A 24,801-nucleotide genomic window follows, 5' to 3' on the forward strand; every position below is an offset into this window, starting at 1 on the left:
ATTGGAGAAGGAAATGGCAACCCACTCCAGTGTTCTTGCTTGGAGAATCCCAGGGATGGCGGAGCCTGGTGGGTCTATGGGGTCGGACAGAGTCGGACACGACTGAAGTGACTGAGCAGCAGCAGGAGTCGGTGGGGGGTCCAGAACCCTGCCCACAAAGCCATCCTTGGCTGGAAAGACTGTTTATTTGTGGCAGCCAGGAGCCAGTTGGATTTGGGCTTACTGCTGTGGGGTATAGTTGTTAGGCCACAGGCATTCAGTCAAGTGGTGACACTGTTGGATAAATCTCAGACTGTGCTTCTCTATGTCCCCTGCAGCTGAAGAACTTGGGGAACATGTTTAAAATGTAGAACCCTTGCTCCAACCCAGGTCTACTGATTAAAACTTAGCAGATAAAGCCCAAGAATATGCATTTTACATAACTGACCCAAAGTAGGTTATGGGTATATTTGATGAACAGTCAGTTCAGAACAGCACTCATGTTCCCTTCCCCCAACACTCTAATCCAGCCACATGTCCTTAGAAGAATTTGTGTTTTATTTCTTAACATGGATGATTCTGTTGTATGTGGTGGCAGAAGTGGGATAAAAGTGAGGACCTCTCAAAGGGAGGTGAAATCCCAAATGCTAAAATGTAGAAGATTGCCCGAGAAGCTATTTTCTCAGCGATTTTCTCTTAGCTTCCCTCTTTACTCTTTTGTAAGTCTCTCAACTCCCCTTTAAAGGATTTGTCATCTTATTTTGTTTTTAAACCAGAGTCACAAACTCAATGCCCAGAGGGACTGGGCAGGTATAAAATGAATGAAATGGGCTTGTTATAAAAACTGAAGGGGAAACTATCATGGAGGATAGCAGGCCCTCCTGACAGAGAGGAGACAAGTGGTGGTGAGGAATGCAGCAAAGTGGATCACACACCTGTCTAAATCGCCAGCCCCTACGCAGGTCTAACAAAGAGTCTCCATGGAAGAACACAGACCTGGTGTCAAATGTGTTTCTAACCTTTCAAGAAAAGTTAGGATTTTATTTGAAATTTTCAGATTTTATAAAGATATGAAATCTCTTAAGAACCATGGTCAGTAATGATAAGTGTATTGTGGAGAGTGGGATGTTCAACCGCAGAGAAAACACGCTAAACCAAATGCTGGTCAAGACTTTGCACAGACTGGCCCTTCTTGGAGGTCTGGGAGGTAGTAGGCCATCCACAGACTCTACTACGAGCAGGGATTATCAAATCCATCCTCTGGTCCTTACGCATGAGACTAGCAATGATTTCTCCTCCTACTAGAAGAGTTGTTGGGTAAAGAGTGTGATCATGACTTACCCTCCTGAATTTCAATCTAGAAATAACTAGTAAAATTAGACATATATAACTATTCGGCCCAGCAAAACCTCCTAAGAGTCAAATACATAGAAACAAAAGTGACGTAATAGATTTATGGCCAAGAATTTATTGTAGTATTTTTTTATGGTGGCAAAAACAATAAATGGCCACAAAGCAAATGCTTCATAATAAGGGGTGGTACAATATCATACAGTCAAATGTTTAAAAGAGTAGTTAGTTGATAATGAAAGATTTCCAAAATGTTTTAAGTGTGAAATTCAAGCTACTGACAAAATGTAAGTAATACGATCAAGATTTTGTAATACAAGATGACCACAAAAACCTTTATATTTTTTGTATGTTTATATCATGGGGAATGGAATGAGGGCAACAGATGGTTCATGCTCTTATTTTTGTTTATCTATTTGGAGACAGCAATAGCATTTAGAATTACATTTTTAATTTAATAAAGAATATAAATATTAACAGCATAAGTGATATGAAAAACCATTTCCACTCATCAGCCCTTAAACAGCCGTCTGCCTAAATTCGCCAAGCGAGAAAAGCCCTTCCCTATTATTCTGGTTCTTCAGAGGCGGAGCCTCCGCCATCCCCTCTCACACCCTTGCTGCCTCTGGCTGTCCTTCTGGACACCTCGACTCACTCTGAGTCCTCTTTTCTCTCCCTCCCTGCAGGACAAGAGAAGACGGTACAGCATGCTGCGCTCTCAGGAGTCCGGCAGGTCTGTCTTCTACCACTCACGGGATGAGGAGCCCAACCCGGACAGCGCGGCCTGTGTCAGGAGCGAGGGGGCACCGTCCGACCCGAGACGGGCCGAAGACGCGCAGCCGTCCTGCGGAGACTCTGCCCCGAGTCCCGGTTAGTTGGCTGCGGCTTGTGCTTCACGCCCTTCTCCAGGGAAGCCACGACCGCCACATTTTCACCGAGTACCTGCTACGTGCTAAGTACTTATTAAGAATCTCAGTGAATGGTTCGCAGCTGCGGAGGCGGGTCCTATTACATCAGCTTCACAGATGAGGAAACTGAGGAGTGGAGAATTTCAGCAGCTCAGCTCAGCTCGAGGAACTTGAAGGAGGGAGCACAGATAAAGAGCCTATATCCGTCTTCCTCCAAAACCTCTTTGTGGCACCAGTTTCCATTCGTAGGGCATTTGCTGATCACCTTCTAAGGCTAGGCCCTGAGCACAGAACGGGAAGCAGAGAGGCTCCCCCGTGGCGCCTGTCCCTCGGAGGCCCCGCATCGCTGAGAGAGAGACACTGTCCTTAATTCTGTTAGAAAGCAGAGTGACAAGCACCACAGGAAAGGTTAACAAGCAGTAAAATCCAGGGACAGGGCCATCTGGCAGAGGAGTCTAGCAAAGATAGGAGGAGGCACCAGCTCTTAGACGCGGGGAGAGGAGATTCCAGGCAGCAGGAACGGCCGAGCTGAGACGCCGAGGCGTCGCCCCTGGAGAACACACACAGCCGGTGTGTTTGGAACACAGACACCTGACGCAGGAGCAGAAAGAGCAGCTGGGCAGCTCGGTTAGAGCTCGGCTGGGCAAGGCGGGCAGTTGGTTAGAGCTCGGCTGGGCAAGGCGGGCAGCTCTGTTAGAGCTCGGCTGGGCAAGGCGGGCAGTTGGTTAGAGCTCGGCTGGGCAAGGCGGGCAGTTGGTTAGAGCTCAGCTGGGCAAGGCTGTGGGTGCCAGGTGAGTGAGAGACCTGCACATGCTTCCATAGGGAAGCAGAGTGAACCTCACTCAGGCGTGCCCGACTCTGTGTGGCCCCATTGACTATACAGTCCGTGGGATTCTCCAGGCCAGGATACTGGAGGGGTAGTCTTGCCCTTCTCCAGGACATCTTCCCAACCCAATAGGTAAGCAGTGGAGGACTCAAGGAGTATCCATCAGGCAAGGGGTCTGTAAGCCCCTCTCTCTTTCTGCACCCTGATGGCGTCTTTCTCTGTCACCTCTCCTGCCCAGGTCTAGACCTCTCCCAGCGACGGCGGGCGTATAGCACCAACCAGATCCCCAACCATAAGCCCACCCCAAGGACCCTCACAGCCAGTGACCCCACAGCGGCTACCAGGAGATACCCACTGCGGAAAACCAAGCTGCAGGACCTCACCAGCCAGACCAGCCTGGATGCTCCGTGGTGGCAGATTGATTTGCAGGTACCCTAGCAGGGAATTTTGGAGTTAGGGGTTGCCATAGATGGGAGGGGCTGTCTCCTGCTTCAGTCAGAAGGATGGAGCTTGACTGCAATTTACACTGACATGATTCACTTCCTCCTGTTTCCAAATCTTTGCCTACCTGACCTCCAATTGACACCTTCTTAATAATGATACCCACCGGTCAATATCATATATTCTCTCCTCATAGAACTTCCCAGTTGTCAAACTTCACCGCATTTGCACTTTCATTTGATTTCACAGTACCCCTTGGAAAGCAGGGAATGTAGGAGCTAGCCACCCCCACTCTGTACAGGTGGGGAAAGTGAGGGTCACAGAGGTAAAGTGATTTACCTAGGGTCGCTCAGCCAGTCAAGGGATTGCAACCCAGGACCTTTTGCCGGCAAAGCCCTTGCTTTCCCCTCTTCATCCCTCTCTGCACCCTCTGCAAACCTCAACGGTTGTACATTCATCCGGGGCGGAGATCATCTCAGAGTTAGAGGCACAGCAGGACCAGTTATCCAGTGTCCAGCTCAACTAGGATTTCTCACCACGCTATTGAAGTGGTAACTCTCTGTTGTGGGGCTGCCCTATGTACTGTAGAATGTCGGGCAGCTTCCCTGGCCTCTATCCACTGTTTGCCAGTAACACTACTATCCCCAGTCGGGACAACCAAACATGTCTGCAGACACTGCCAACTGTCCCCAGGGCAGGGCAGCAAAATCACCAGGTTTGAGAAACACTGTGGTAACCCAAATGGATGCTTGCTATTATCTATATGCCTTAGCCCGTTTTCTTAAAAGTAGACTTTGCATAGCATTGTCATTGTGAGTCTCTGGTTCCATAGAAGTATCCTTTCACCCTCCCATTCCCCCCCAGTGACCCCATCCCTCCCCATCTCCACATATGCATAAGCCCTCTGCGCTGACTTTGGAGTCAGACCGACTCTGCTCCTTAAGCACGTTGCTTAGTCTCTCTGAGCCCCAACTTTTCATCTCTGCAAAGGAGAGACTAGCTTGTCAGACAATTGGACTAAGAGTCAGCAACAGATGTTTACTGGGAGCCAACTGTAGGTGGAAGACTCTTGCAGCATCTGCTGATAAGAGATAAAGTAGCTAGTGCAGCACCTGGCACACAGTACGTATCCTTTATTTTTTTTTTAGTTTCTTTTTTTGCTGCTGCTGCTAAGTCACTTCAGTCATGTCCGACTCTGTGTGACTCCATAGATGGAAGCCCACCAGGCTCCCCCGTCCCTGGGATTCTCCAGGCAAGAACACTGGAGTGGGTTGCCATTCCCTTCTCCAATGTGTGATGCATTTATTTTTAATTGAAGGGTAATTGCTTTGCAATATTGTGTTTGTTTGTCCCATGCATCAACGTGAATCAGCCAAAGGTAAACCTATGTCCCCTCCCTCGTGACCCTCTCTCCCACTTCTCAGCCCAGCCCAGCCCTCTAGGTTGTCATAGAGCACTGGTTTGAGATCCCGGAGTCACACAGCAAATTCCCACTGGCTGTCTGTTTTACATGCGGTAGTGAGTGCGTTTCCAGGCTACTCTCTCCATTCGTCCGTCCCTCTCCTTCCCTGCCTGAATCAACAAGTCTGTTCTCCGTATCTGCGTTTCCATTCAGTCAGTTCAGTTCAGTCGCTCAGTCGTGTCCGACTCTCCGCGACCCCATGAATCACAGCACGCCAGGCCTCCCTGTCCATCACCAACTCCCGGAGTTCACTCAAACTCATGTCCACAGAGTCAGTGATGCCATCTAGCCATCTCATTCTCGGTCGTCCCCTTCTCCTCCCGCCCCCAACCTTTCCCAGCATCAGAGTCTTTTCCAGTGAGTCAACTCGTCGCATGAGGTGGCCAAAGTATTGCAGTTTCAGCTTTAGCATCAGTCCTTCCAATGAACACCCAGGATTGATCTCCTTTAGAATGGACTTGTTGGATCTCCTTGCAGTACAAGGGACTCTCAGGGCTCCAAAATCACTGCAGATGCTGATTGCAGCCATGAAATTAAAAGACGCTTGCTCCTTGGAAGGAAAGTTATCACCAACCTTGATAGTATATTAAAAAGCAGAGACATTACTTTGCCAACAAAGGTCCGTCTAGTCAAGGCTATGGTTTTTCCAGTGGTCATGTATGGATGTGAGAGTTGGACTGTGAAGAAAGCTGATCGCCGAAGAATTGATGCTTTTGAACTGTGGTGTTGGAAAAGACTCTTGAGAGTCCCTTGTACTGCGTTTCCATTGCTGCCCTGCAAATAAGTTCATCAGTACCATCTTTCCAGATTCCATATATGTACATGTTAATATGTAACACCTGTTTTTCTCTTTCTGATTTACTTCACTGTGTATAATAGGCTCCAGGTGCATCCACCTCATTAGAACTGACTCAAATGTATTCCTTTTTACAGCTGAGTAACATTCCACTGTGTATGTGTAACATAGCTCTTTATCCGTTCATCTGTCAATGGACATCTAGGTTGCGCCCATGTCCTAGCTATTGGAAATAGTGTTGCAGTGAAGGTTGGGGCACATGTGTCTTTTTAAGTTATGGTTTTCTCAGGGCATATGCCCCGTAGTGGGATTCTTGGGTGAAATGGTGTCCTTTAAACACAGTTCTGCTTGGTGAGAGCTCTGGACAGTTTGGCTTCTCTCCTGCTCACTTCTGACGCATCTTTGTTTATTGCTCCCTGTCCCCTTCTTGATTTCTCCCACAATGAGATAATCCCCAGTATACTTACATGAATGCATATGTATGCACACACACACACAACACATACACACTCCCTGCAGCCTATGGATGGGTGCAGGGGGCTGAATCTTAGACTGATTTGTTGCTGTGGAAACTGTAGCAGTCTCTACTTTTCGGTGTGGTGGTGATCGTGGAGCAGGAGTGAGGGGAATCCCAGTCTCTGATGGGGATAAAGGGGTTACAGACGTCCCGGGACTCAGCAGCCTTGTCTGGGTACCAGATCCCACTGAGGCCATCCTAAGAGGCGCCAGTCTCTTCCATCTCCCACACCCTTGTATCATCCCCAGGACCTCAGGCCCAGAGGAACAGAAAGACCATCTCTAACCGCTGCCCCCAAGAAGCCCCCTCTACTGGGGAGGCACAGTCCTCTTTCCAGTAAATATTTGGTAGAGATGAGAAAGACTCTGTAGTTAACCATTAGTCTAAAAACTAAGGGGCAGTTTTTCTCTCTGTTACACCTAAGTGTCTTTGTTCCCCTATACCCTCCTCCTTCCAGGCGGGTGTACATGTTCCCAGAGGTACAAATTTTATTTTTAACTAATTTAATATTCTTTAATTACAAGAGTAATACATACTTCAGTTCAGTTCAGTCGCTCAGTCGTGTCCGACTCTCCGTGACCCCATGAATCACAGCACGCCAGGCCTCCCTGTCCATCACCAACTCCCGGAGTTCACTCAAACTCATGTCCATCGAGTCGGTGATGCCATCCAGCCATCTCATTCTCTGTCGTCCCCTTTTCCTCCCGCCCCCAATCCCTCCCAACATCAGAGTCTTTTCCAGTGAGTCAACTCGTCGCATGAGGTGGCCAAAGTATTGCAGTTTCAGCTTTAGCATCAGTCCTTCCAATGAACACCCAGGATTGATCTCCTTTAGAATGGACTGGTTGGATCTCCTTGCAGTCCAAGGGACTCTCAAGAGTCTTCTCCAACACCACAGTTCAAAAGCATCAATTCTTTGGCGATCAGCTTTCTTCACAGTCCAACTCTCATGTCCATACATGACCACTGGAAAAACCATAGCCTTGACTAGACAGACCTTGGTTGGCAAAGTAATGTCTCTGCTTTTTAATATACTATCTAGGTTGGTCATAACTTTCCTTCCAAGGAGTAAGCGTCTTTTAATTTCATGGCTGCAATCAGCATCCGCAGTGATTTTGGAGCCCAAAAAAATAAGAGTCTGACACTGTTTCCACTGTTTTTCCATTTCCCATGAAGTGATGGGACCAGATGCCATGATCTTTGTTTTCTGAATGTTGAGCTTCAAGCCAACCTTTTCACTTAGGGTTCTCAATTTTAAAAAACCCTCAAGCAGTTCGGTTGAATATAAAGTCAAAGTACCTCTCTCTTGTGCCTTGTGCCCACTTGGTTTGGGGCATTTCCTTCCAGAAATACTACACACACTCAAAAACACAAATATATGTTTTGAATAATCACATATACAAACTGCTTTCCAATTTACTTTTTAAATGTCTTTTTAATTCACTTTTTATATGCAGTAAAAATTACTCTGTTTGGTGAACATCTCTATGAGTTTTGACAAATACATGTAGTCATGTAACTCTCTCCACAATCAAAATATGGAACAGCTGAAATTTTTTTTAATAAATTTTATCTTGGACATCTTCCTGTATTGGTATGGAAACAATCTACCACTTCCATTTCAGTGCTGTATGATGTTCCACTGCACAGATGTACCATAACGTATTTTGGCTTCCTAGGTGACTCAGTGGTAAAGAATCTGCCTGCAATGCGGGAGGCTCAGGTCCAGTCCCTGGGTGGGAGAGATTTCCTGGAGGAGGAAATGGCAACCCACTCAAGTATTCTTGCCTGGGAAATCTCATGGACAGAGGAGCCTGGTGGGCTACAGTCCACGGGGTCGCAAGAGTCCAATGTAACTTAGCGACTAAGCCACAGCAACCAGGATGTATACACCATTCCCTGTCAATGGCCTTTCAGAAAGTTTCCAGATTTTCACTTTCTCAAACAGTCCCACAATAAATACACAGTACATGCACACGGATATTTTCGTCCTTGTGTGTTGCCACAGAATTAAATTCCTAAAAGTGGAATCGCTGGGTCAAAGGAGCTTGTGCAGTTTCAATGCTGACAGATGGCACGTTGCTAAATTGTTCTCCCACAGGAGTGCTTCAGCGCAGTGTTCCATCAACAGTCCATGAGAACTCCTGTCTCCTCCTTGGCAACAAGGGTGTCATCAAACATTTAAATATTTGCTAATCCATAGATGGAAAAATCATAACTTATTTCAATTTAGAGCAATGCTCCTGAGACTGCGCATTTTTTCACAGGCTTATATAATACTTTTCTCATTAAAGCATTTTGTTGAAAATGATCTTTGTCATGTATGCTGCAAATATATTTCCCAGTTGACTTCTTGCCTTTTGAAGTGTTTTGTACTAGCACTGGACAGATTAAATCTACAAAACAGAAGTCCAGAAATAAAACCAAATGTTCATGATAGCTTTGTCAGGATAGAGGCAGAGAATTGATAAACTGCAGGGACTCGATGAATGAACTGTCGTCAGTAAATGGTGATGACATTTGTACTATTCAAAAATCAAAGAAAAGGCTGTTTTCTATTTCCTTACACCAAAATAATTTTTGTGTGAATGAAAGATTTAAACAAAAACAGAATCACAAAAATTCTAGAATTTTTTTTCTATTAGGAAAGACTTTTTAGCATGACAAATAGGAAGACATAAGGGGAAAGATTGATAATTATAACCACACACACAAAGTTTTAAACTTTATAGCCAAAAACAAAACCAAAAAAAAAAGTGGGTTTAGAATATTATCCATGGTACATGATTTTCCCATGGTTTTCTGTGGTTTGGACTTTATCCACGATTTGGGGTTATTTGTGCCGATGTTTCTCATGGGTAGTGGAGAGCAGGTCACGTGTCCTGGAGCGCTATGGGCGCAGTCCCCAGGGAAAGAGCTGTAGCTGGGGCAGAGGGGAGGGGATCCACCGCCAGGAACTCAGCCCTCACCTCTTCCTCTTGCATTCTTAGCCCTTGCTGAACAGTGGCCCGAACCTGAGCCAGGGTCCCAAACTCCGGGGTCCAGGGGCCCGCAGGCCCTCTCTGCTGCCCCAAGGCTGCCAGCCCTTCCTACCCTCCAACCAGGAGACCCAGGCCTGGAGCTCCATGAAAGAGTTGGATCTTGGATCCAATTTGAAGCCTGCCTCAGAGAGCCGCAGCCCTGGGGACCTGGGTAAGTGTCCACAGGGTCCAAGACCTGACTGGGGACAGGGAGGAATCCTAGGCTGGAGCCCATCCTTGGGGAGGTGCGGCGGTGTCTGCTTTGGCCCATCCCTGCCAGGGACCTCACCAACCCCTCTTTCCCAATCAACCTGGTCTTTGGGCTACCTGCGAGGCTCCCAGACGTCCTCCCTGCAGATTGCTCCCCACTCTCTGGCCCCCTCAGGTACTGACTTCCTGGGAGCGGGGTCTGCCCTACTCTTGGAGACAAGCCCGTGCTACCCCTGTTCTCCTAAGGAGAGCTGTGGGTTCCCTGGGGCGGGAGGAGCGAGGGGAGACTGTCCTTGCTTAGTGTCTGCATCCCGGGGAGGTATGTAATGTCCCCTGGGAGTGAACCCTCTGTCCTGCAGCTCAGATCTCAGCCCACATCTCAGCCAGCTTGTCCCTCTGCCTGCAGAGCCGTCCCATCACCCCTCTGCCTTCTCAACTGAGACGTCCTCGGACTGGGAGCCCCCGGCCAAGTCCGAGGAGCGGGCCAGCCCCAGCAGGCCCGCCACCCCAGGCCCGGTGCTGGGCAAGGCCGTGGTCAAGGGCCTGCGGGACAGCCAGCATTTGCAGTGGGAAGTGAGCTTCGAGCTGGGCCCTCCCGGCCCGGAGAGGGGCAGCGCGCAAGAGCCCGACCTGTGGAGCGAGACCTTCCACCACCTGGCGGCACGCGCCATCATCCGGGATTTCGAGCAGCTGGCGGAGCGAGAGGGTGAGATTGAGCAAGGTGAGCGCCGCGGCCCCGCCCCTCCGCGCGGCACCGCCCTTTGCTTCTCCCCCAAGGCCCGCCCTCTTGCCTGGCCCCACCCTGTACTTCTCTCCGTGGCCCTGCCACCGCCCAGCGCTCCACCTCCCCTCCCCATTGCTGCCTCCAGGTGCCTCCCTTGACCCCCACTATCCCCTTCCCAACACACACACACACCAACACACACACACACACAAGGCCGAGGGCTCCACCCCCTGCTTGATCTGCCCTGGTGACCTGTTCTCTCCTCCCTCCTTTCCCCTTGCTATGGGTCCCTCGATAACCTCAGATATTCAGATGACACCACCCTTACGGCAAAGAGTGAAGAACTAGAGTCTCTTGATGAAAATGAAAGATGAAAGTGGAAAAGTTGGCTTAAAACTCAACATTCAGAAAACTAAGATCATGGCCTCTGGTCCCATCAGTTCATGGCAAATAGATGGGGAAACAGTGAAAACAGTTCAGTTCAGTTCAGTTCAGTCGCTCAGTCGTGTCTGACTCTCCGCGACCCCATGAATTACAGCATGCCAGGCCTCCCTGTCCATCACCAACTCCCGGAGTTCACTCAAACTCATGTCCATCGAGTCGGTGATGCCATCCAGCCATCTCATTCTCTGTCGTCCCCTTTTCCTCCCGCCCCCAATCCCTCCCAGCATCAGAGTCTTTTCCAGTGAGTCAACTCGTTGCATGAGGTGGCCAAAGTATTACAGTTTCAGCTTTAGCATCAGTCCTTCCAATGAACACCCAGGATCGATCTCCCTTAGAATGGACTGGTTGGATCTCCTTGCAGTCCAAGGGACTCTCAAGAGTCTTCTCCAACACCACAGTTCAAAAGCATCAATTCTTCGGCGATCAGCTTTCTTCACAGTCCAACTCTCATGTCCATACATGACCATGGGAAAAACCATAGCCTTGACTAGACGGACCTTGGTTGGCAAAGTAATGTCTCTGCTTTTTAATATATTATCAAGGTTGGTCATAACTTTCCTTCCAAGGAGTAAGCGTCTTTTAATTTCATGGCTGCAATCAGCATCTGCAGTGATTCTGGAGCCCAAAAATATAAAGTCTGACACTGTTTCCACTGTTTTTCCATCTATTTCCCATGAAGTGATGGGACCAGATGCCATGATCTTTGTTTTCTGAATGTTGAGCTTCAAGCCAACCTTTTCACTCTCCTCTTTCACTTTCATCAAGAGGCTTTTGAGTTCCTCTTCACTTTCTGCCATAAGGGTAGTGTCATCTGCATATCTGAGATTATTGCTATTTCTCCCAGCAATCTTGATTCCAGCTTGTGCTTCTTCCAGCTGAGCGTTCCTCATGATGTACTCTGCATATAAGTTAAATAAGCAAGGTTACAATATACAGCCTTGATGCACTCCTTTTCCTATTTGGAACCAGTCTGTTGTTCCATGTTCAGTTCTGACTGTTGCTTCCTGACCTGCATACAGGTTTCTCAAGAGGCAGGTCAAGTGGTCTGGTAGTCCCATCTCTTTCAGAATTTTCCACAGTTTATTGTGATCCACACAGTCAAAGGCTTTGGCATAGTCAATGAAGCAGAAATAGATGTTTTTCTGGAACTCTCTTGCTTTCTCCATGATCCAGCGGATGTTGGCAATTTGATCTCTGGTGCCTCTGCCTTTTCTAAAACCTGCTTGAACATCTGGGAGTCCACGGTTCACATATTGCTGAAGCCTGGCTTGAAGAATTTTGAGCATGACTTTACTAGCGTGTGAGATGAGTGCAATTGTGCGGTAGTTTGAGCATTCTTTGGCATTGCCTTTCTTTGGGATTGGGATGAAGACTGACCTTTTCCAGTCCTGTGGCCACTGCTGAGTTTTCCAAATTTGCTGGCATATTGAGTGCAGCACTTTCACAGCCTCATCTTTCAAGATTTGAAATAGCTCAACTGGAATTCCATCACCTCCACTAGCTTTGTTCATAGTGATGCTTTCTAAGGCCCACTTGACTTCACATTCCAAGATGTCTGGTTCTAGGTCAGTGATCATGTTATCGTGACTATCTTGGTCTTGAAGATCTTTTTTGTACAGTTCTTCTGTGTATTCTTGCCACCTCTTCTTAATATCTTCTGCTTCTGTTAGGTCCCTACATTTCTGTCCTTTATCGAGCCCATCTTTGCATGAAGTGTTCCCTTGGAATCTCTAATTTTCTTGAAGAGATCTCTTGTTTTTCCTATTCTGTTGTTTTCCTCTATTTCTTTGCATTGCTCACTGAGGAAGGCTTTCTTATCTCTCCTTGCTATTCTTTGGAACTCTGCATTCAAATGCTTATATCTTTCCTTTTCTCCTTTGCTTTTCGCTTCTCTTCTTTTCACAGCTATTTGTAAGGCCTCCTTAGACAGCCATTTTGCTTTTTTGCATTTCTTTTCCATGGGGATGGTCTTGGTCCCTGTCTCCTGTACAATGTCACGAACCTCCGTCCAGAGTTCATCAGGCACTCTATCTATCAGGTCCATGAATCAAGGCAAATTGGAACTGGTCAAACAGGAGATGGCAAGAGTGAACATAGACATTCTAGGAATCAGTGAATTAAAATGGACTGGAATGGGTGAATTTAACTCAGATGACCATTATATCTACTACTGTGGGCAGGAATCCCTTAGAAGAAATGGAGTAGCCATCATGGTCAACAAAAGAGTCCGAAATACAGTACTTGGATGCAATCTTAAAAATGACAGAATGATTTCTGTTCGTTTCCAAGGCAAACCATTCAATATTACAGTAATCCAGGCCTATGCCCCAACCAGTCACGCTGAAGAAACCGAAGTTGAATGGTTCTATGAAGACCTGCAAGACCTTTTAGAACTAACACCCAAAAAAGATGTCCTTTTCATTATAGGGGACTGGAATGCAAAAGTAGGAAGTCAAGAAACACCTGCAGTAACAGGCAAATTTGGCCTTGGAGCACGGAATGAAGCAGGGCAAAGGCTAATAGAGTTTTGTCAAGAGAACGCACTGGTCATAGCAAACACCCTCTTCCAACAACACAAGAGAAGACTCTACACATGGATATCACCAGATGGTCAACACCGATATCAGATTGATTATATTCTTTGCAGCCAAAGTTGGAGAAGCTGTATACAGTTAGCAAAAACAAGACCAGGAGCTGACTGTGGCTCAGATCATGAACTCCTTATTGCCAAATTCAGACTGAAATTGAAGAAAGTAGGGAAAACCACTAGACCATTCAGGTATGACCTAAATCAAATCCCTTATGATTATACAGTGGAAGTGAGGAATAGATTTAAGGGACTAGTGAAAACAGTAACAGACTTTATTTTCTTGGGCTCCAAAATCACTGCAGATGGTGACTGCATCCATGAAATAAAAAGACGCTTGCTCCCTGGAAGAAAAGTTATGACCAACCTAGACAGCATATTAAAAAGCAGAGACATTACTTTGCCAACAAAGGTCTATCTAGTCAAAGCTATGGAGAAGGAAATGGAAACTCCCTGGAGAATCCCAGGGACGGAGGAGCCTGGTGGGCTGCCATCTATGGGGTCACACAGAGTCAGACATGACTGAAGCAACTTAGCAGCAGCAGCAGCAGTCAAAGCTATGGTTTTTCTAGTAGTCATGTATGGATGTGAGACTTGGACCATAAAGAAAGCTGAGCACTGAAGAATTGCTGCTTTTGAACTGTGGTGTTGGAGAAGACTCTTGAGAGTCCCTTGGACTGCAAGGAGATCCAACCAGTCCATCCTAAGGGAAATCAGTCCTGAATATTCACTGGAAGGACTGATGCTGAAGCTGAAACTTCCTTTGGCCACCTGATGTGAAGAACTGACTCATTTGAAAAGACCCTGATGCTGGGAAAGATTGAAGGCAGGAGGAGAAGGGGATGACAGAGGATGAGATGGTTGGATGGCACCACTGACTCAATGGACATGAGTTTGACCAAGCTTCAGGAGTTGGTGATGGACAGGGAGGCCTGGCGTGCTGCAGTCCATGGGAAGGAGTTGGACATGACTGAGCAACTGAACTGAACTGAACTGGACTGTAGGACTCTGGCGACACTACCATGAGGACCGCCCTATTCCACATCCCTAGCTCCTCTGGGACCACACCTCCCCTCCCACAGAACTCTCTAGGCCTAATCGGTCCGCCCGTCACCCTTCATGGCCATTTATTGAGTGCAGATCAGCTGGGGGTCAGGCTGAACAGCATAGTGACCACCGTCATCCCCGTCCTTACTTATGAGTGCTTGACATAGACTAGCTGGGAGGCCAGCTGACATGAATCAAATAATTATACACACCATTAATTGAGTGCATTTGTCCTAATGCTATTAAGAAGAAACATAGGAATCCAAGCAATTGTATAACAGGAATGGTGGGGAGGCTCATTTACTCCAGGAACTGGAGCAAACTTTCAAGAAAGTGATTGCTGAGCTCTTGATGAAGCACATTGGGAGAACAGATGTGGATATACATAGAGAATGTTTCTGTTGTTTGTTATAATTTATGCCTTATTTATATAATAATACTACATGGGTTTTGTTTTATATTATTTGTAGTTTTGTATATGTTATTTTTTTTTCTTCCCATGAGCACTTTTCCTTATAGTTTATAGGACATGTGTCCATCATTCATACCAAGAAGCCTCCTCATTTGTCCAGTAGGAAGAGTCTGGACTTTGGGGTCAGGCCATCCTGAGTCCTGATCTCAGGTCCATTCCTAATTTGCTGTGTGACACTGTGTGCCCCACTCCACCTTTCTGGTTCGTCTCTATGAGGCGGATCTGTGGTCCCCACGCAGCCAGGGGACCTGCAGAAAGATTCTCAGCACACAGCTGCAAGATGAAAATAGAAAATACTGCCAGCACGGGGATGTGGGGTTTTGTAATAACACTAAAGTTATTTAAGGAAAGTAACTGTCATTTTTATTAGCTGTCTTACCTCTTTTACATTCAAATAGCCTTATTTTATGAAATGATAGTGGAGGTTTTATTAATTTTGAGAGTTTATTTTTTTAATGTCCTTAATGGCAAGTTGGTAACTCCTTAATTGTAAGGCCTGGTTGAATTCCGAAGATGGGACCACCGACCTAGCCCTCCTTTTAGCGCCCTGTGGAGGGAGGGCTTTCCAAGTCCACACAGTGACCTCAGCTCCTCCCTCTGCAGGGTCCAGCCGCCGCTACCAGGTGAACGCCGTGCACACCAGCAAGGCCTGCAACGTCATCAGCAAGTACACAGCCTTTGTGCCTGTGGACATAAACAAGAGCCGTTACCTGCCCACCGTGGTGGGATACCCCAACTCCGGTAAGGCAGCTGCAGGGTCCTCCCAGTGGGCTGGAGGAGGGGGCTGGGGTGCAGAGGAGCCTAGACCAGTGGGAAGGAGTGCAGGGAAAGGCCTAGAAGCCAAAAAGCCCCAGGCAGAGAGGGTCTGACTGCCAGGGGGTGGGGGGCTCACAAGCCCCCAGCCTACTGCTCTGCAGAGGGCTGCGAAACTATCCTGCTCCCTTTTTTCCTACTAAATGAATTTGACTTTATTGTCCTTTTTCCATTTGGTATGTGTCACTGTAGAAAATTCTAAAATATAGAAAAACATGGATGGAGCTCGAGGTGATCGTACTAAGCAAAGTAAGCCAGAGAAAGGCAAATATCATATGCTATCACTTATATGTAGAATCTACCTAAAAATGATACATATGAACTTATTTTCAAAACAGAAATAGACCCACAGACATAGAAAACAAACTTATGGTTATCAAAGGGGGAAATGGGGGAAAGACAAATTAGGAGCTGGGCATTAACAGATACACACTACTGTATATAAAACAGGTGAACAGAAAGGACCTACTGTATAGCGTAGGGAACTACACTCAATATTTCATAATAACCTAAATGCAATAGATATAATACGTATAACTGAATCACTTTGCTGAATACCCAAAACTAGCACAACATTGTAAATCAACTACACTTCAATGGAAAATAAATAAAAATAAAATATAGAAAGACATTAAAGACATAGAAGTGACTGGAACTGGCAGTCATCCTGAAATGAGTACTAATTATCCCCTCGGGGCTATCATCCTTCCAGACTTCTGTGAGTATCTACATGAAGAGAAATCAAAAGATAGATCATTTTGTGTGAATTGAATCAGACCAATATGTGCTGTATCTCCAAATTCTGGGTGTGGGAAATATGTTTCCACTTTTCATTTTAATAGTAACAATTCCAGTGGTAAAGAAGCGGTCAGCTAATGCTGGAGATGCAAGAGACGTGGGTTCAATCCCTGGGTCAGGAAGATCCCCTGAAGTAGGAAAAGGCAACTGACTTCAGTATTCTTTCCTGGAAAATTCCATGGACAGAGGAGCCTAGTGGGCTACAGTCCATGGGGTCACAAAGAGTCAGACATGACTAAGCACACGGCAGGGAGCAATCATCATAACAGCCAATTAGACAGTGTTCCAAAGCACTTTATATATATTAAATCATTAAATCCTCAAACAGCTCTGCAAAGAAGATACTGTTACCCTCATTTTACAGATGAGGAAGCAGAGGCAAACGGGGTAAGTCACTTGTCACAGTCACACAGCACAAAGGGTAGAGTCAGGCTCCAGTTCCCGGTTTCAGGGTCTGCGTCCTCTGCTATCCCTCTCCACTGCCTCTTAAGGTTTATCTCAACCTATTTAACCAGCCCCCAGGTTCGATCCTTGTTTTGGGAAGATCCCCTGGAGAAGGGAATGGCAACCCACTCCAGTATTCTTGTCTGGAGAATTCCGTGGACAGAGGAGCCTGGCGGGCTACAGTGCGTGGGGTTGCAAAGAGTCAGACACGACTGAGTGACTAACGCTATTATTATTAAACCTTCTGTTTATTCCCCCTTTTGATTATTGTAAATTATGCTGCAAAGGACATATTTGTACATGGTCTGGTTATCTCCTCGAGGTTAATTGACATTCAGAACTAAGAATGCGTATCAAAGGATTCAGTTCAGTTCAGTTCAGTCGCTCAGTCGTGTCCGACTCTTTGCGACCCCATGGATCACAGCACGCCAGGCCTCCCTGTCCATCACCAACTCCCGGAGTTCACTCAAACTCATGTCCATCCAGTCGGTGATGATTAGCCCTTTAAAAAAAAAAATCTTTTGGCCGCTCTGCGTGGGCCTGTGGGATCTTAGTTCTCCAACCAGGGATCAAACCCGTGCCCCCTACAGTGGAAGCATGGATTCTTAACCACTGAACCACCAGGGAAGTCCTGACCCATCTTAAATTATTGTAATGTAAGCTATCAAACTAGCCCTGTCTTCAGAGGTTATCCTGTGTTATCCACTCTCACCAACACTGAAAATTGTTTATCTTTCTAAACCTACAATCTGAAAGGGGAAGAAAGTATCTTTGGGGAATTTCTTTAGCTTCTTTGTTGAAAACATTTCATAGGTTTATAAACTCTATGTACTTTTTCTTTCCTAAATTTCATTTTCGGTCCTTTGCAGCAGCTTTTTATTTTTAAAACGGACCTCTTGACAGAATTGTATTTGGAAATAAAACACGCCTTTCCTCATTCCTCTTGCCCCTCTGCCCTGCTTTTTAAAAATCTATGGCACCGAAATATTCGATGTTCCATCCCTCCCTCCCTCTCTCTCTGCCCCACTTCCTCTGATTTCAGATTCTGACCAGCCACCAAGCTGTCACCCCACTGGCCTTCTCACCCCCTGGGCACTGTCACCCTGAATGATGTTCACCCCCTCCCACTCATCTCTGACCATTTTTTAGCCTGTATAGCTAAAAAAAACAGTCTGGGAGTGTTAGGGACAAGGCCTGTATCTTAACCCAAGTCTTACAGCCCCCTGAGGTCTGGATCAGCACTTCTCAAAGTTTCAGGAAACTGGAACCCCAGTTTCATGTCCTGTTAATGGCCATTCAGCACAAAAAAATAGGAAATACCAGACTGGGGAAAACATTTCCCAACCACTGGATTAAATAAACCTCAAAAGTTTTCTTTACTGCAGGACTTCTCAGAGCCTTTAGGGTGCCATTATACATCAAGAGGCCCAGAGAATGGACTACAGGATGAGTTCAGTTCAGTCACTTTGTCATGTCCAACTCTTTCCCATGGACTGCAGCACGCCAGGCCTCCCTGTCCATCACCAACTCCCAGAGCTTGCTCAAACTCATGTCCATTGAGTCAGTGATGCCATCCAACCATCTCATCCTCTGTCGTCCCCTTCTCCTCCCACCTTCAGTCTTTCCCAGCATCAGGGTCTTGTCTAATGAGTCAGTTCTTCACATCAGGTGGCCCAAGGATTGGAGCTTCAGCTTCAGCATCAGTCCTTCCAATGAATATTCAGGACTGATTTCCCTTAGGATGGACTGGTTGGATCTCCTTGCAGTCCAAGGGACTCTCAAGAGTCTTCTCCAATACCACACTTCAGAAGTATCAATTCTTTGGCATTCAGCTTTCTTTATGGTCCAACTCTCACATCCATACATGACTACTGGAAAAACCATAGCTTTGACTAGACAGACCTTTGTTGGCAAAGTAATGTCTCTGCTTTTTAATATGCTGTCTAGGTTGGTCATAGCTTTTCTTCCAAGGAGCAAGCATCCTTTAATTTCATGGCTGCAGTCACCATCTGCAGTGATTTTGGAGCCCAAGAAAATTAAGTCTCTCACTGTTTGCATTGTTTCCCCTTCTATTTGCCATGAAGTGATGGGACTGGATGTCATGATCTTCGTTTTTTGAATGCTGAGTTTGAAGTCAGCTTTTTCACTCCTCTTTCATTTTCATCAAAAGGCTCTTTCGTTCCTTTTCACTTTCTGTCATAAGGTTGGTGTCATCAATCTTGATTCCAGCTTGTGCTTCATCCAGCCTGGCATTTTGCATGATGTACTCTGCATAGAAGTTAAATAAGCAGAGTGATAATATGCAGCCTTGATGTACTCCTTTCCCAATTTGGAACCAGTCCATTGTTCCATGTCCAATACTAACTGTTGCTTCTTGACCTGCATACAGATTTCTCAGGAGGCAGGTAAGGTGATCTGGTATTCCCACCTCATTAAGAATTTTCCACAGCTTGTTGTGATCCATGCAGTCAAAGGCTTTGACATAGTCAATAAAGCTTTCCTAGTGGCTCTGACGGTGAAGTCTGCCTCCAATGTGGGAGACCTGAGTTTGATCCCTGGGTTGGGAAGATCCCCTGGAGAAGGGAATGGCAACCCACTCTGATACTCTTGCCTGGAAAATCCCATGGACAGAGGAGCGTGGTGGGCCACAATCCATGGGGTTGCAAAGAGTCAGACACAACTGAGCAACTAACAGTATGAAACGTCTTCAAAGTTTATTCTCCAGTAGAACTCTTCATTTCTAGGAACAACTTACAAATTAGTGTTCTCCAAGAATGGAGTTCCCCAAAACACACTGTTGGGTGTTATAGCTTAACCCCTGATGGTGATGCTCTGGGGAAGGGGAAACTGGGACTTCAGTTTCTGAGATGGCAGACTGGGAGGAAGGGAAATGGGGTGCTTCTGAGAAAACCAACCTTTCCTAACACTGCAGCTTTCTGAACATTATCTCAGCAATAGTGCTTACCTGGCAAGGTGAGTATTATTATCCCCATTTTCCAGGTAAAGACATTGAGGCTCAGAGTGGTCAGCACTCCATCCAGCTAGTAAGAGATGGGGCTGGGGTTCAAACCGAGGTCATTCTGGCTCCAAAGCTCATGGTCTTGCCTTCTGCAATGCCTTACTCCTGTTAGATAATTGACAGGCTGTAGCTAGAACCATTCCTGCCAACCTTGAACATGTCAGTTACTCAGTCCTGTCCGACTGTGAGCCCATGGACTGTAGCCCATCAGGCTCCTCTGTCCATGGGATTCTCCAGGCAAGAATACTGGAGTGGGTTGCCATTTCCTCCTCCAGGGGAACTTCCCGACCCAGGGGTCGAGCCCGGGTCTGCTACGTTGCAGGCAGACTCTTTACCATCTGATCTACCAGGGAAACCCCGGGGACAAGGCAAAAGTCTAGCACGGTTGTACCCACCTGACCACCTTCTCCGTGTCCTCACGAAGGTGCTGCATTGCGGATGGTCAGCTCCCGGGTCCTGACTCAACAGTGGAAGGGCACTTCTGGTTTCAGGCGATCCCAAACCATGCTTGGAGAAGACTCAGCTTCAGGGGACAGCAAATATCAGAATCTAAGTAAGAGCTGCCTCGGTGTGTTCTGAAGTCTGGGCCTCCGGGTCCCTGCACCCTTGTGTCCGAAGCCATGACGGACTCTCTCTGAGTCTCCACTCCGGGCCTTATGGGGCCAGGGCAAGGCCAGGCTTCCTGAATTCTCTGAGGCCTGAGACAGGCAGAGGGGCTGAGCATGGCCCAGTTATGCCACCGGGAACCAGAGAGCAGACTGGCCTCCCTGCCCACGTGCCCACACCACACCCCAGCTCTCCCCTTTCAAGGTCCAGCGACCCCAGTGGCTGTTCCCTGCTTCCAGCCTCTGAGTCCACCCAGGCACTGAATGCCAGCAGACCTAAAAATCAAGGGAAAGGCAGCTCCATCTGTTCGGGTCCCACCGTCTGCTTACTCTAGGATTCCCCAAAGCTTCCTTTCAACCATCACCAAATTTCATTGTGCCCAAAGCTTGGGTCCCTGAAGATCCATGATTTGATCATGTGGTGACCCTGCAGACATTCACAGGATAGCCTGTGTTCTGGAGGCCTGTGTGTCTTTCTGTCCCGCTAAGGACAGCCTAACCGCTGCACCCATCCTAACCCCTCCTCCGCGCCCTCACGTGTACCTGAGCATCTCCTGCCACCTTCTGCGCGTGGGGAGGACATCAGAGGTCCCACCTGGCCACTCGCCCCAACACCCAGACAACCGCCCTGTTGTACCTGAGTTATTAGAAAGCGCTCACAGACACTGATGCGTTCAAAAAGGAATAGCGTGACAAGGGTGAAAATCCGAGGGTTTCCTCAGAGGTGAAGGAGTTTTGCCCACTCCTTGGTCCCTCAGAACCTCCAGGGGGAACCTGCTCTACCCCTGAGTCACTCTGGGCTCCCAGTCGAGAAGAAACTTCTGGTCTACCCTTTCCATCCTCTGCAGCTCAGCTCTTGGTGGCCCATGACTTCCATCAAAATCACAAATCCCTCCTTTTCTAGTTGTCTTCTAATTCATACCCGGTGTGCATGATTTCTAAACTCTTAGTCTACCCCATGCCCTTCCCTCCCTTTCCCTCCCCAAGGAGGGGATGCCTGACCCTCACGGAGGCTTTTCTAGGTGCTCAGCACTACTTTAATTATCCATGACTCTTCACACCCATCTGAGAGAGTTTCTTTCATTTTCCACATTAAGAGATGAGGAAACTGAGTGAGCTCAGAGTGGTTAAGTGACTTACCCAAGGGCACACAGCAGAGGCACAGTAGAACCAAGATGTGAATAAGCCTTGTCTGGCTCCAGGGTCCATGAGATTAACCACCGTGTTCTTTGCCTGCTGGTTGCTTCAGTCATTCAGCCACCGGTTCACTTTTGTGCTGACCTTACCCAACCCACTACAGGCACCCAGCAGTAAACAGAGCTTCTTGCCCTCAAAGAACTGCTAACAGTCTCAGGGGGGAGACAGAGGCTTGGAAGAACATATCTGTGTGTTAAGTTTTTCCCATAATTTGGATCATTCCTGAATAGTACATTGCCCATCACTCTCCAGCTGTTAAATAATAATCATAAGACTAATCACCCCAGTACACATTTTGAATAAACAATATGTACAATTATCATCCCCATTTTACAGATGGGGAAACTGAGGCTCAGAGCCCTCTGACAAGTCAGTGCCACATCCTGGTGCCTCCTGGAGAACTGACATGAACCTACCTCTCCCCCGACCACCTCCAACCACCACGTTCAGGCCTCCAACCTGCTCCCACTAACCTGCTGAGTCCATAGCTCAGGGCTTTATGGATTACATACCACAGGCCAGGCACTGCACACTGTCTGTGTACTATCTGATCCGAACCTTACAACACCGAGCAGCACTATTAGCCCTGGTTTGCAATCCAAGCTTATAAAGGAAGTAACTTTCCCTGGGGTCACACAGCTACCTATTGGGAGGGCTGGGATTTGAACCCAGGCATGTCCAACTCTTGTGGTGGAGCCGTGGCGGTGTCTCTGGGAGGTGAAGACCCATCCAAGCAGGGACGGGAACCTGGAGATTGCTCTCCCAGTCCCCCCCCCCTCTCCCCCCCGCCCTCAGGTACCATGAATTCGGACCAGCAGCCTCCTGGGGGGTCTGGGAGGTGCGAAGGGGAGGGCCAGGTAGCTCAGGCCTCACTGGCTCCCTCTGTTGTAGACGTGGAGGAAAGCGCCCTGACGCCCTTCAGTGAGAACACGGCCCGTGAGAAGCACGCTACTCCTGAAGGTGAGCGCGCAGTCTCCCAGCGCTCCTGTGTTTTATTTTGATATTTATTTACTTATTTGGCTGTGCCAGGTCGAATCTTCAGCCATCACAGCATGTGAACACTTATTTGCGGCCCATGGGATCTAGTTCCCTGACCAAGGATGGAACCCAGGGCCCCTTGCATTGGGAGTGCAGAGTCTTAGCCACTGGACCACCAGCGAAGTCCCTGCCAGCTCTCCCCTGAGTTAAAAAACTAGTTGATCTTTGGGCCGAGAGAGTGTCTTAACCCAACAAAGTCCTTGGTGGTTCTTGCAGTCTCCAGACAGCTCCATGCGTGATGGATAATACTAACGCGCTAAAGGAGGGAAACAGACTCAGAGCAGGTGAAGTGACCTGCCTAAGGTCACACAGCAAGTTGGTGACAGAGCTCAGCCAGGAATAAGGCCTCCCAGTTCCCCGCTGAAGGACCCATCCCCCACCTCCCTCTGCCCAGAATCTTCTATCAGTGTGCCCGTAGAAAAAAGTCAGTGTCCCTGCTTATGGCTGAGCGGGGGTTGGCCTGCAGCTGTCACTGTCCCCACAGGTAAACTTCCAGAAAATGCAAGGGCCGCCAGCCAAGGGGACTTGGAGGGCTGCTTCTTTACCCAGGAACACACATCTTTCACCCCTCCCCACACCCACTTGGTCAGAAACAGCCTCATCATTAGCTTGGATCCCTAGGCATATAGGCAAGCCCCTGCCCCTCTCTGGGACTCTGTTTCCCCAGCGGGGCGGTGAGCAGTGGGACAAGGTCATGTCTTAGGTCCTAACTTGCATTCTGTGGCTCTCCAGGTCCCCTGCGAGGTTTGGCCACCAACACCCTTTCTTCCTTGAAGGCCTCAGACACTCTCTTTGGATCCAGGTACGTGAGGATTTCCACTGGGGGATCCCTCTACTGCCATCCATTTTCAGGGGACTGCCCCTGGTTTAGGGGGCCAGAAGTAGGCCCAACCTGACAGCTGCACAAACATGAACACTTTGAACGGTGGCAGGAAGGACCCTTGCCCAGAGATAGCACCGTCTTCAGGTGTCACACTGCTGAAAACTCCCCCCCGCCCCAGGTCCCCTTCCCACACCTCCACGGTCTCTTTACAAATGCAGGTCCCCCTGGGAGGGGTGGCATGTGACTGTCTGACCATTGGGCTGACCAAGAACATGCTGTCAAAAGAGGGTCCCGGGATGGGATGGAGGGTCAAGAGAGAGGTGTGCGTGTGCATGGACTGAAGCCCACCAGGCTCCCCTGTCCATGAGGATTCTCCAGGCAGGAACACTGGAGTGGGTTGCCATCTCCTCCACCCAGGGGTAAAGGATCTTCCCCACCCAGGGATCGAACTCACGTCTCTTATGATCCTGCATTGGCAGGCGGGTTCTCTACCACTTTCACTACCTGGGAAGCCCTCGAGTGGGAGGGGACAGATGGATACCTGTGGCTGATTCATGTTGATGTGTGGCAGAAACCAGCACAGCATTGTAGAGCAATTATCCTCCAATTAAAAACGTTTTTTTTAAATAGAGAGGATCCTAAAAAGAGTACTACCCTGCCCCTCACTCGAGCTGCTGCTTGAGTGAGCGCCTTGAGGAGACACACTCCCTGGGCCTCAGTTTCCCCTGCTGTCAAAGGAGGAGATCATCTGTCAGACCCCTTCTGCCCAGGACTTTCAGAGGCTGTCGAGGGGCCTCTGGGAGTTGGCGGGGGGAGGACCAGGGACACCCCCGGGACAGTGGCAGTCACTCCTCCTCGGTTCTGCCCACACAGGCTGAGTCTCAACAAGCCTAGGCTGTTGACACAAGCGGCCAAGGGCTTCCTGGGAAAACCGCTGACCAAGACTCCGGACTCAGCCCAGGGGAACCAGAGCTCTGACTACATCCCGCTGGTGAGTGCCCTAGACCCCAAACCTCAGCCCCACACGCAGCAGAGGGGCCACCCGCCCCTCCGCCTCTGCAAAGGGAAGCAGACCTAGACCTTCCTGCGCACACAGCAGCAGAGCGGAGGGGGTGCGCCCGGGCGCCCCGCTGGGGTCGAGGAGGGCTGCTAAAAACCAGTGTCAGCACCACAACCAGCCTCTGCAATCTGCTGTCTTGGCTTTAAAATTTCCCGGGGATCTTGCGTCCTACTCCACCACCTCTGTGTGTCTGTTTTTCAATACGTTAAAAAAAAAAAAAA

General features: G+C 48.1%; 1 protein-coding gene across 2 annotated transcripts in view; it reads left to right on the top strand.

Annotated features, from left to right (window-relative positions):
* The window catches only part of VWA5B1 (von Willebrand factor A domain containing 5B1), a 51,437-nt gene that overhangs the window by 24,916 nt on the left and 1,720 nt on the right, over positions 1 to 24,801 (top strand). The window contains exons 12-20 of one of the 2 annotated variants that reach the window (XM_088841636.1): positions 2,016 to 2,199; positions 3,302 to 3,492; positions 9,270 to 9,471; positions 9,916 to 10,230; positions 15,387 to 15,524; positions 20,282 to 20,410; positions 22,551 to 22,619; positions 23,430 to 23,499; positions 24,394 to 24,511. In XM_088841636.1, the coding sequence (XP_088697762.1) occupies positions 2,016 to 2,199; positions 3,302 to 3,492; positions 9,270 to 9,471; positions 9,916 to 10,230; positions 15,387 to 15,524; positions 20,282 to 20,410; positions 22,551 to 22,619; positions 23,430 to 23,499; positions 24,394 to 24,511 (1,416 nt within the window). The remainder of the gene's footprint in view (positions 1 to 2,015; positions 2,200 to 3,301; positions 3,493 to 9,269; positions 9,472 to 9,915; positions 10,231 to 15,386; positions 15,525 to 20,281; positions 20,411 to 22,550; positions 22,620 to 23,429; positions 23,500 to 24,393; positions 24,512 to 24,801) is intronic. The other variant, XM_088841643.1, reaches the window with a different exon arrangement.

Source organism: Moschus berezovskii, chromosome 2 (genome assembly GCF_049115385.1).
Source record: "Moschus berezovskii isolate FMDL1 chromosome 2, NW_MosBer_1.0, whole genome shotgun sequence".
Taxonomy (NCBI): domain Eukaryota; kingdom Metazoa; phylum Chordata; class Mammalia; order Artiodactyla; family Moschidae; genus Moschus; species Moschus berezovskii.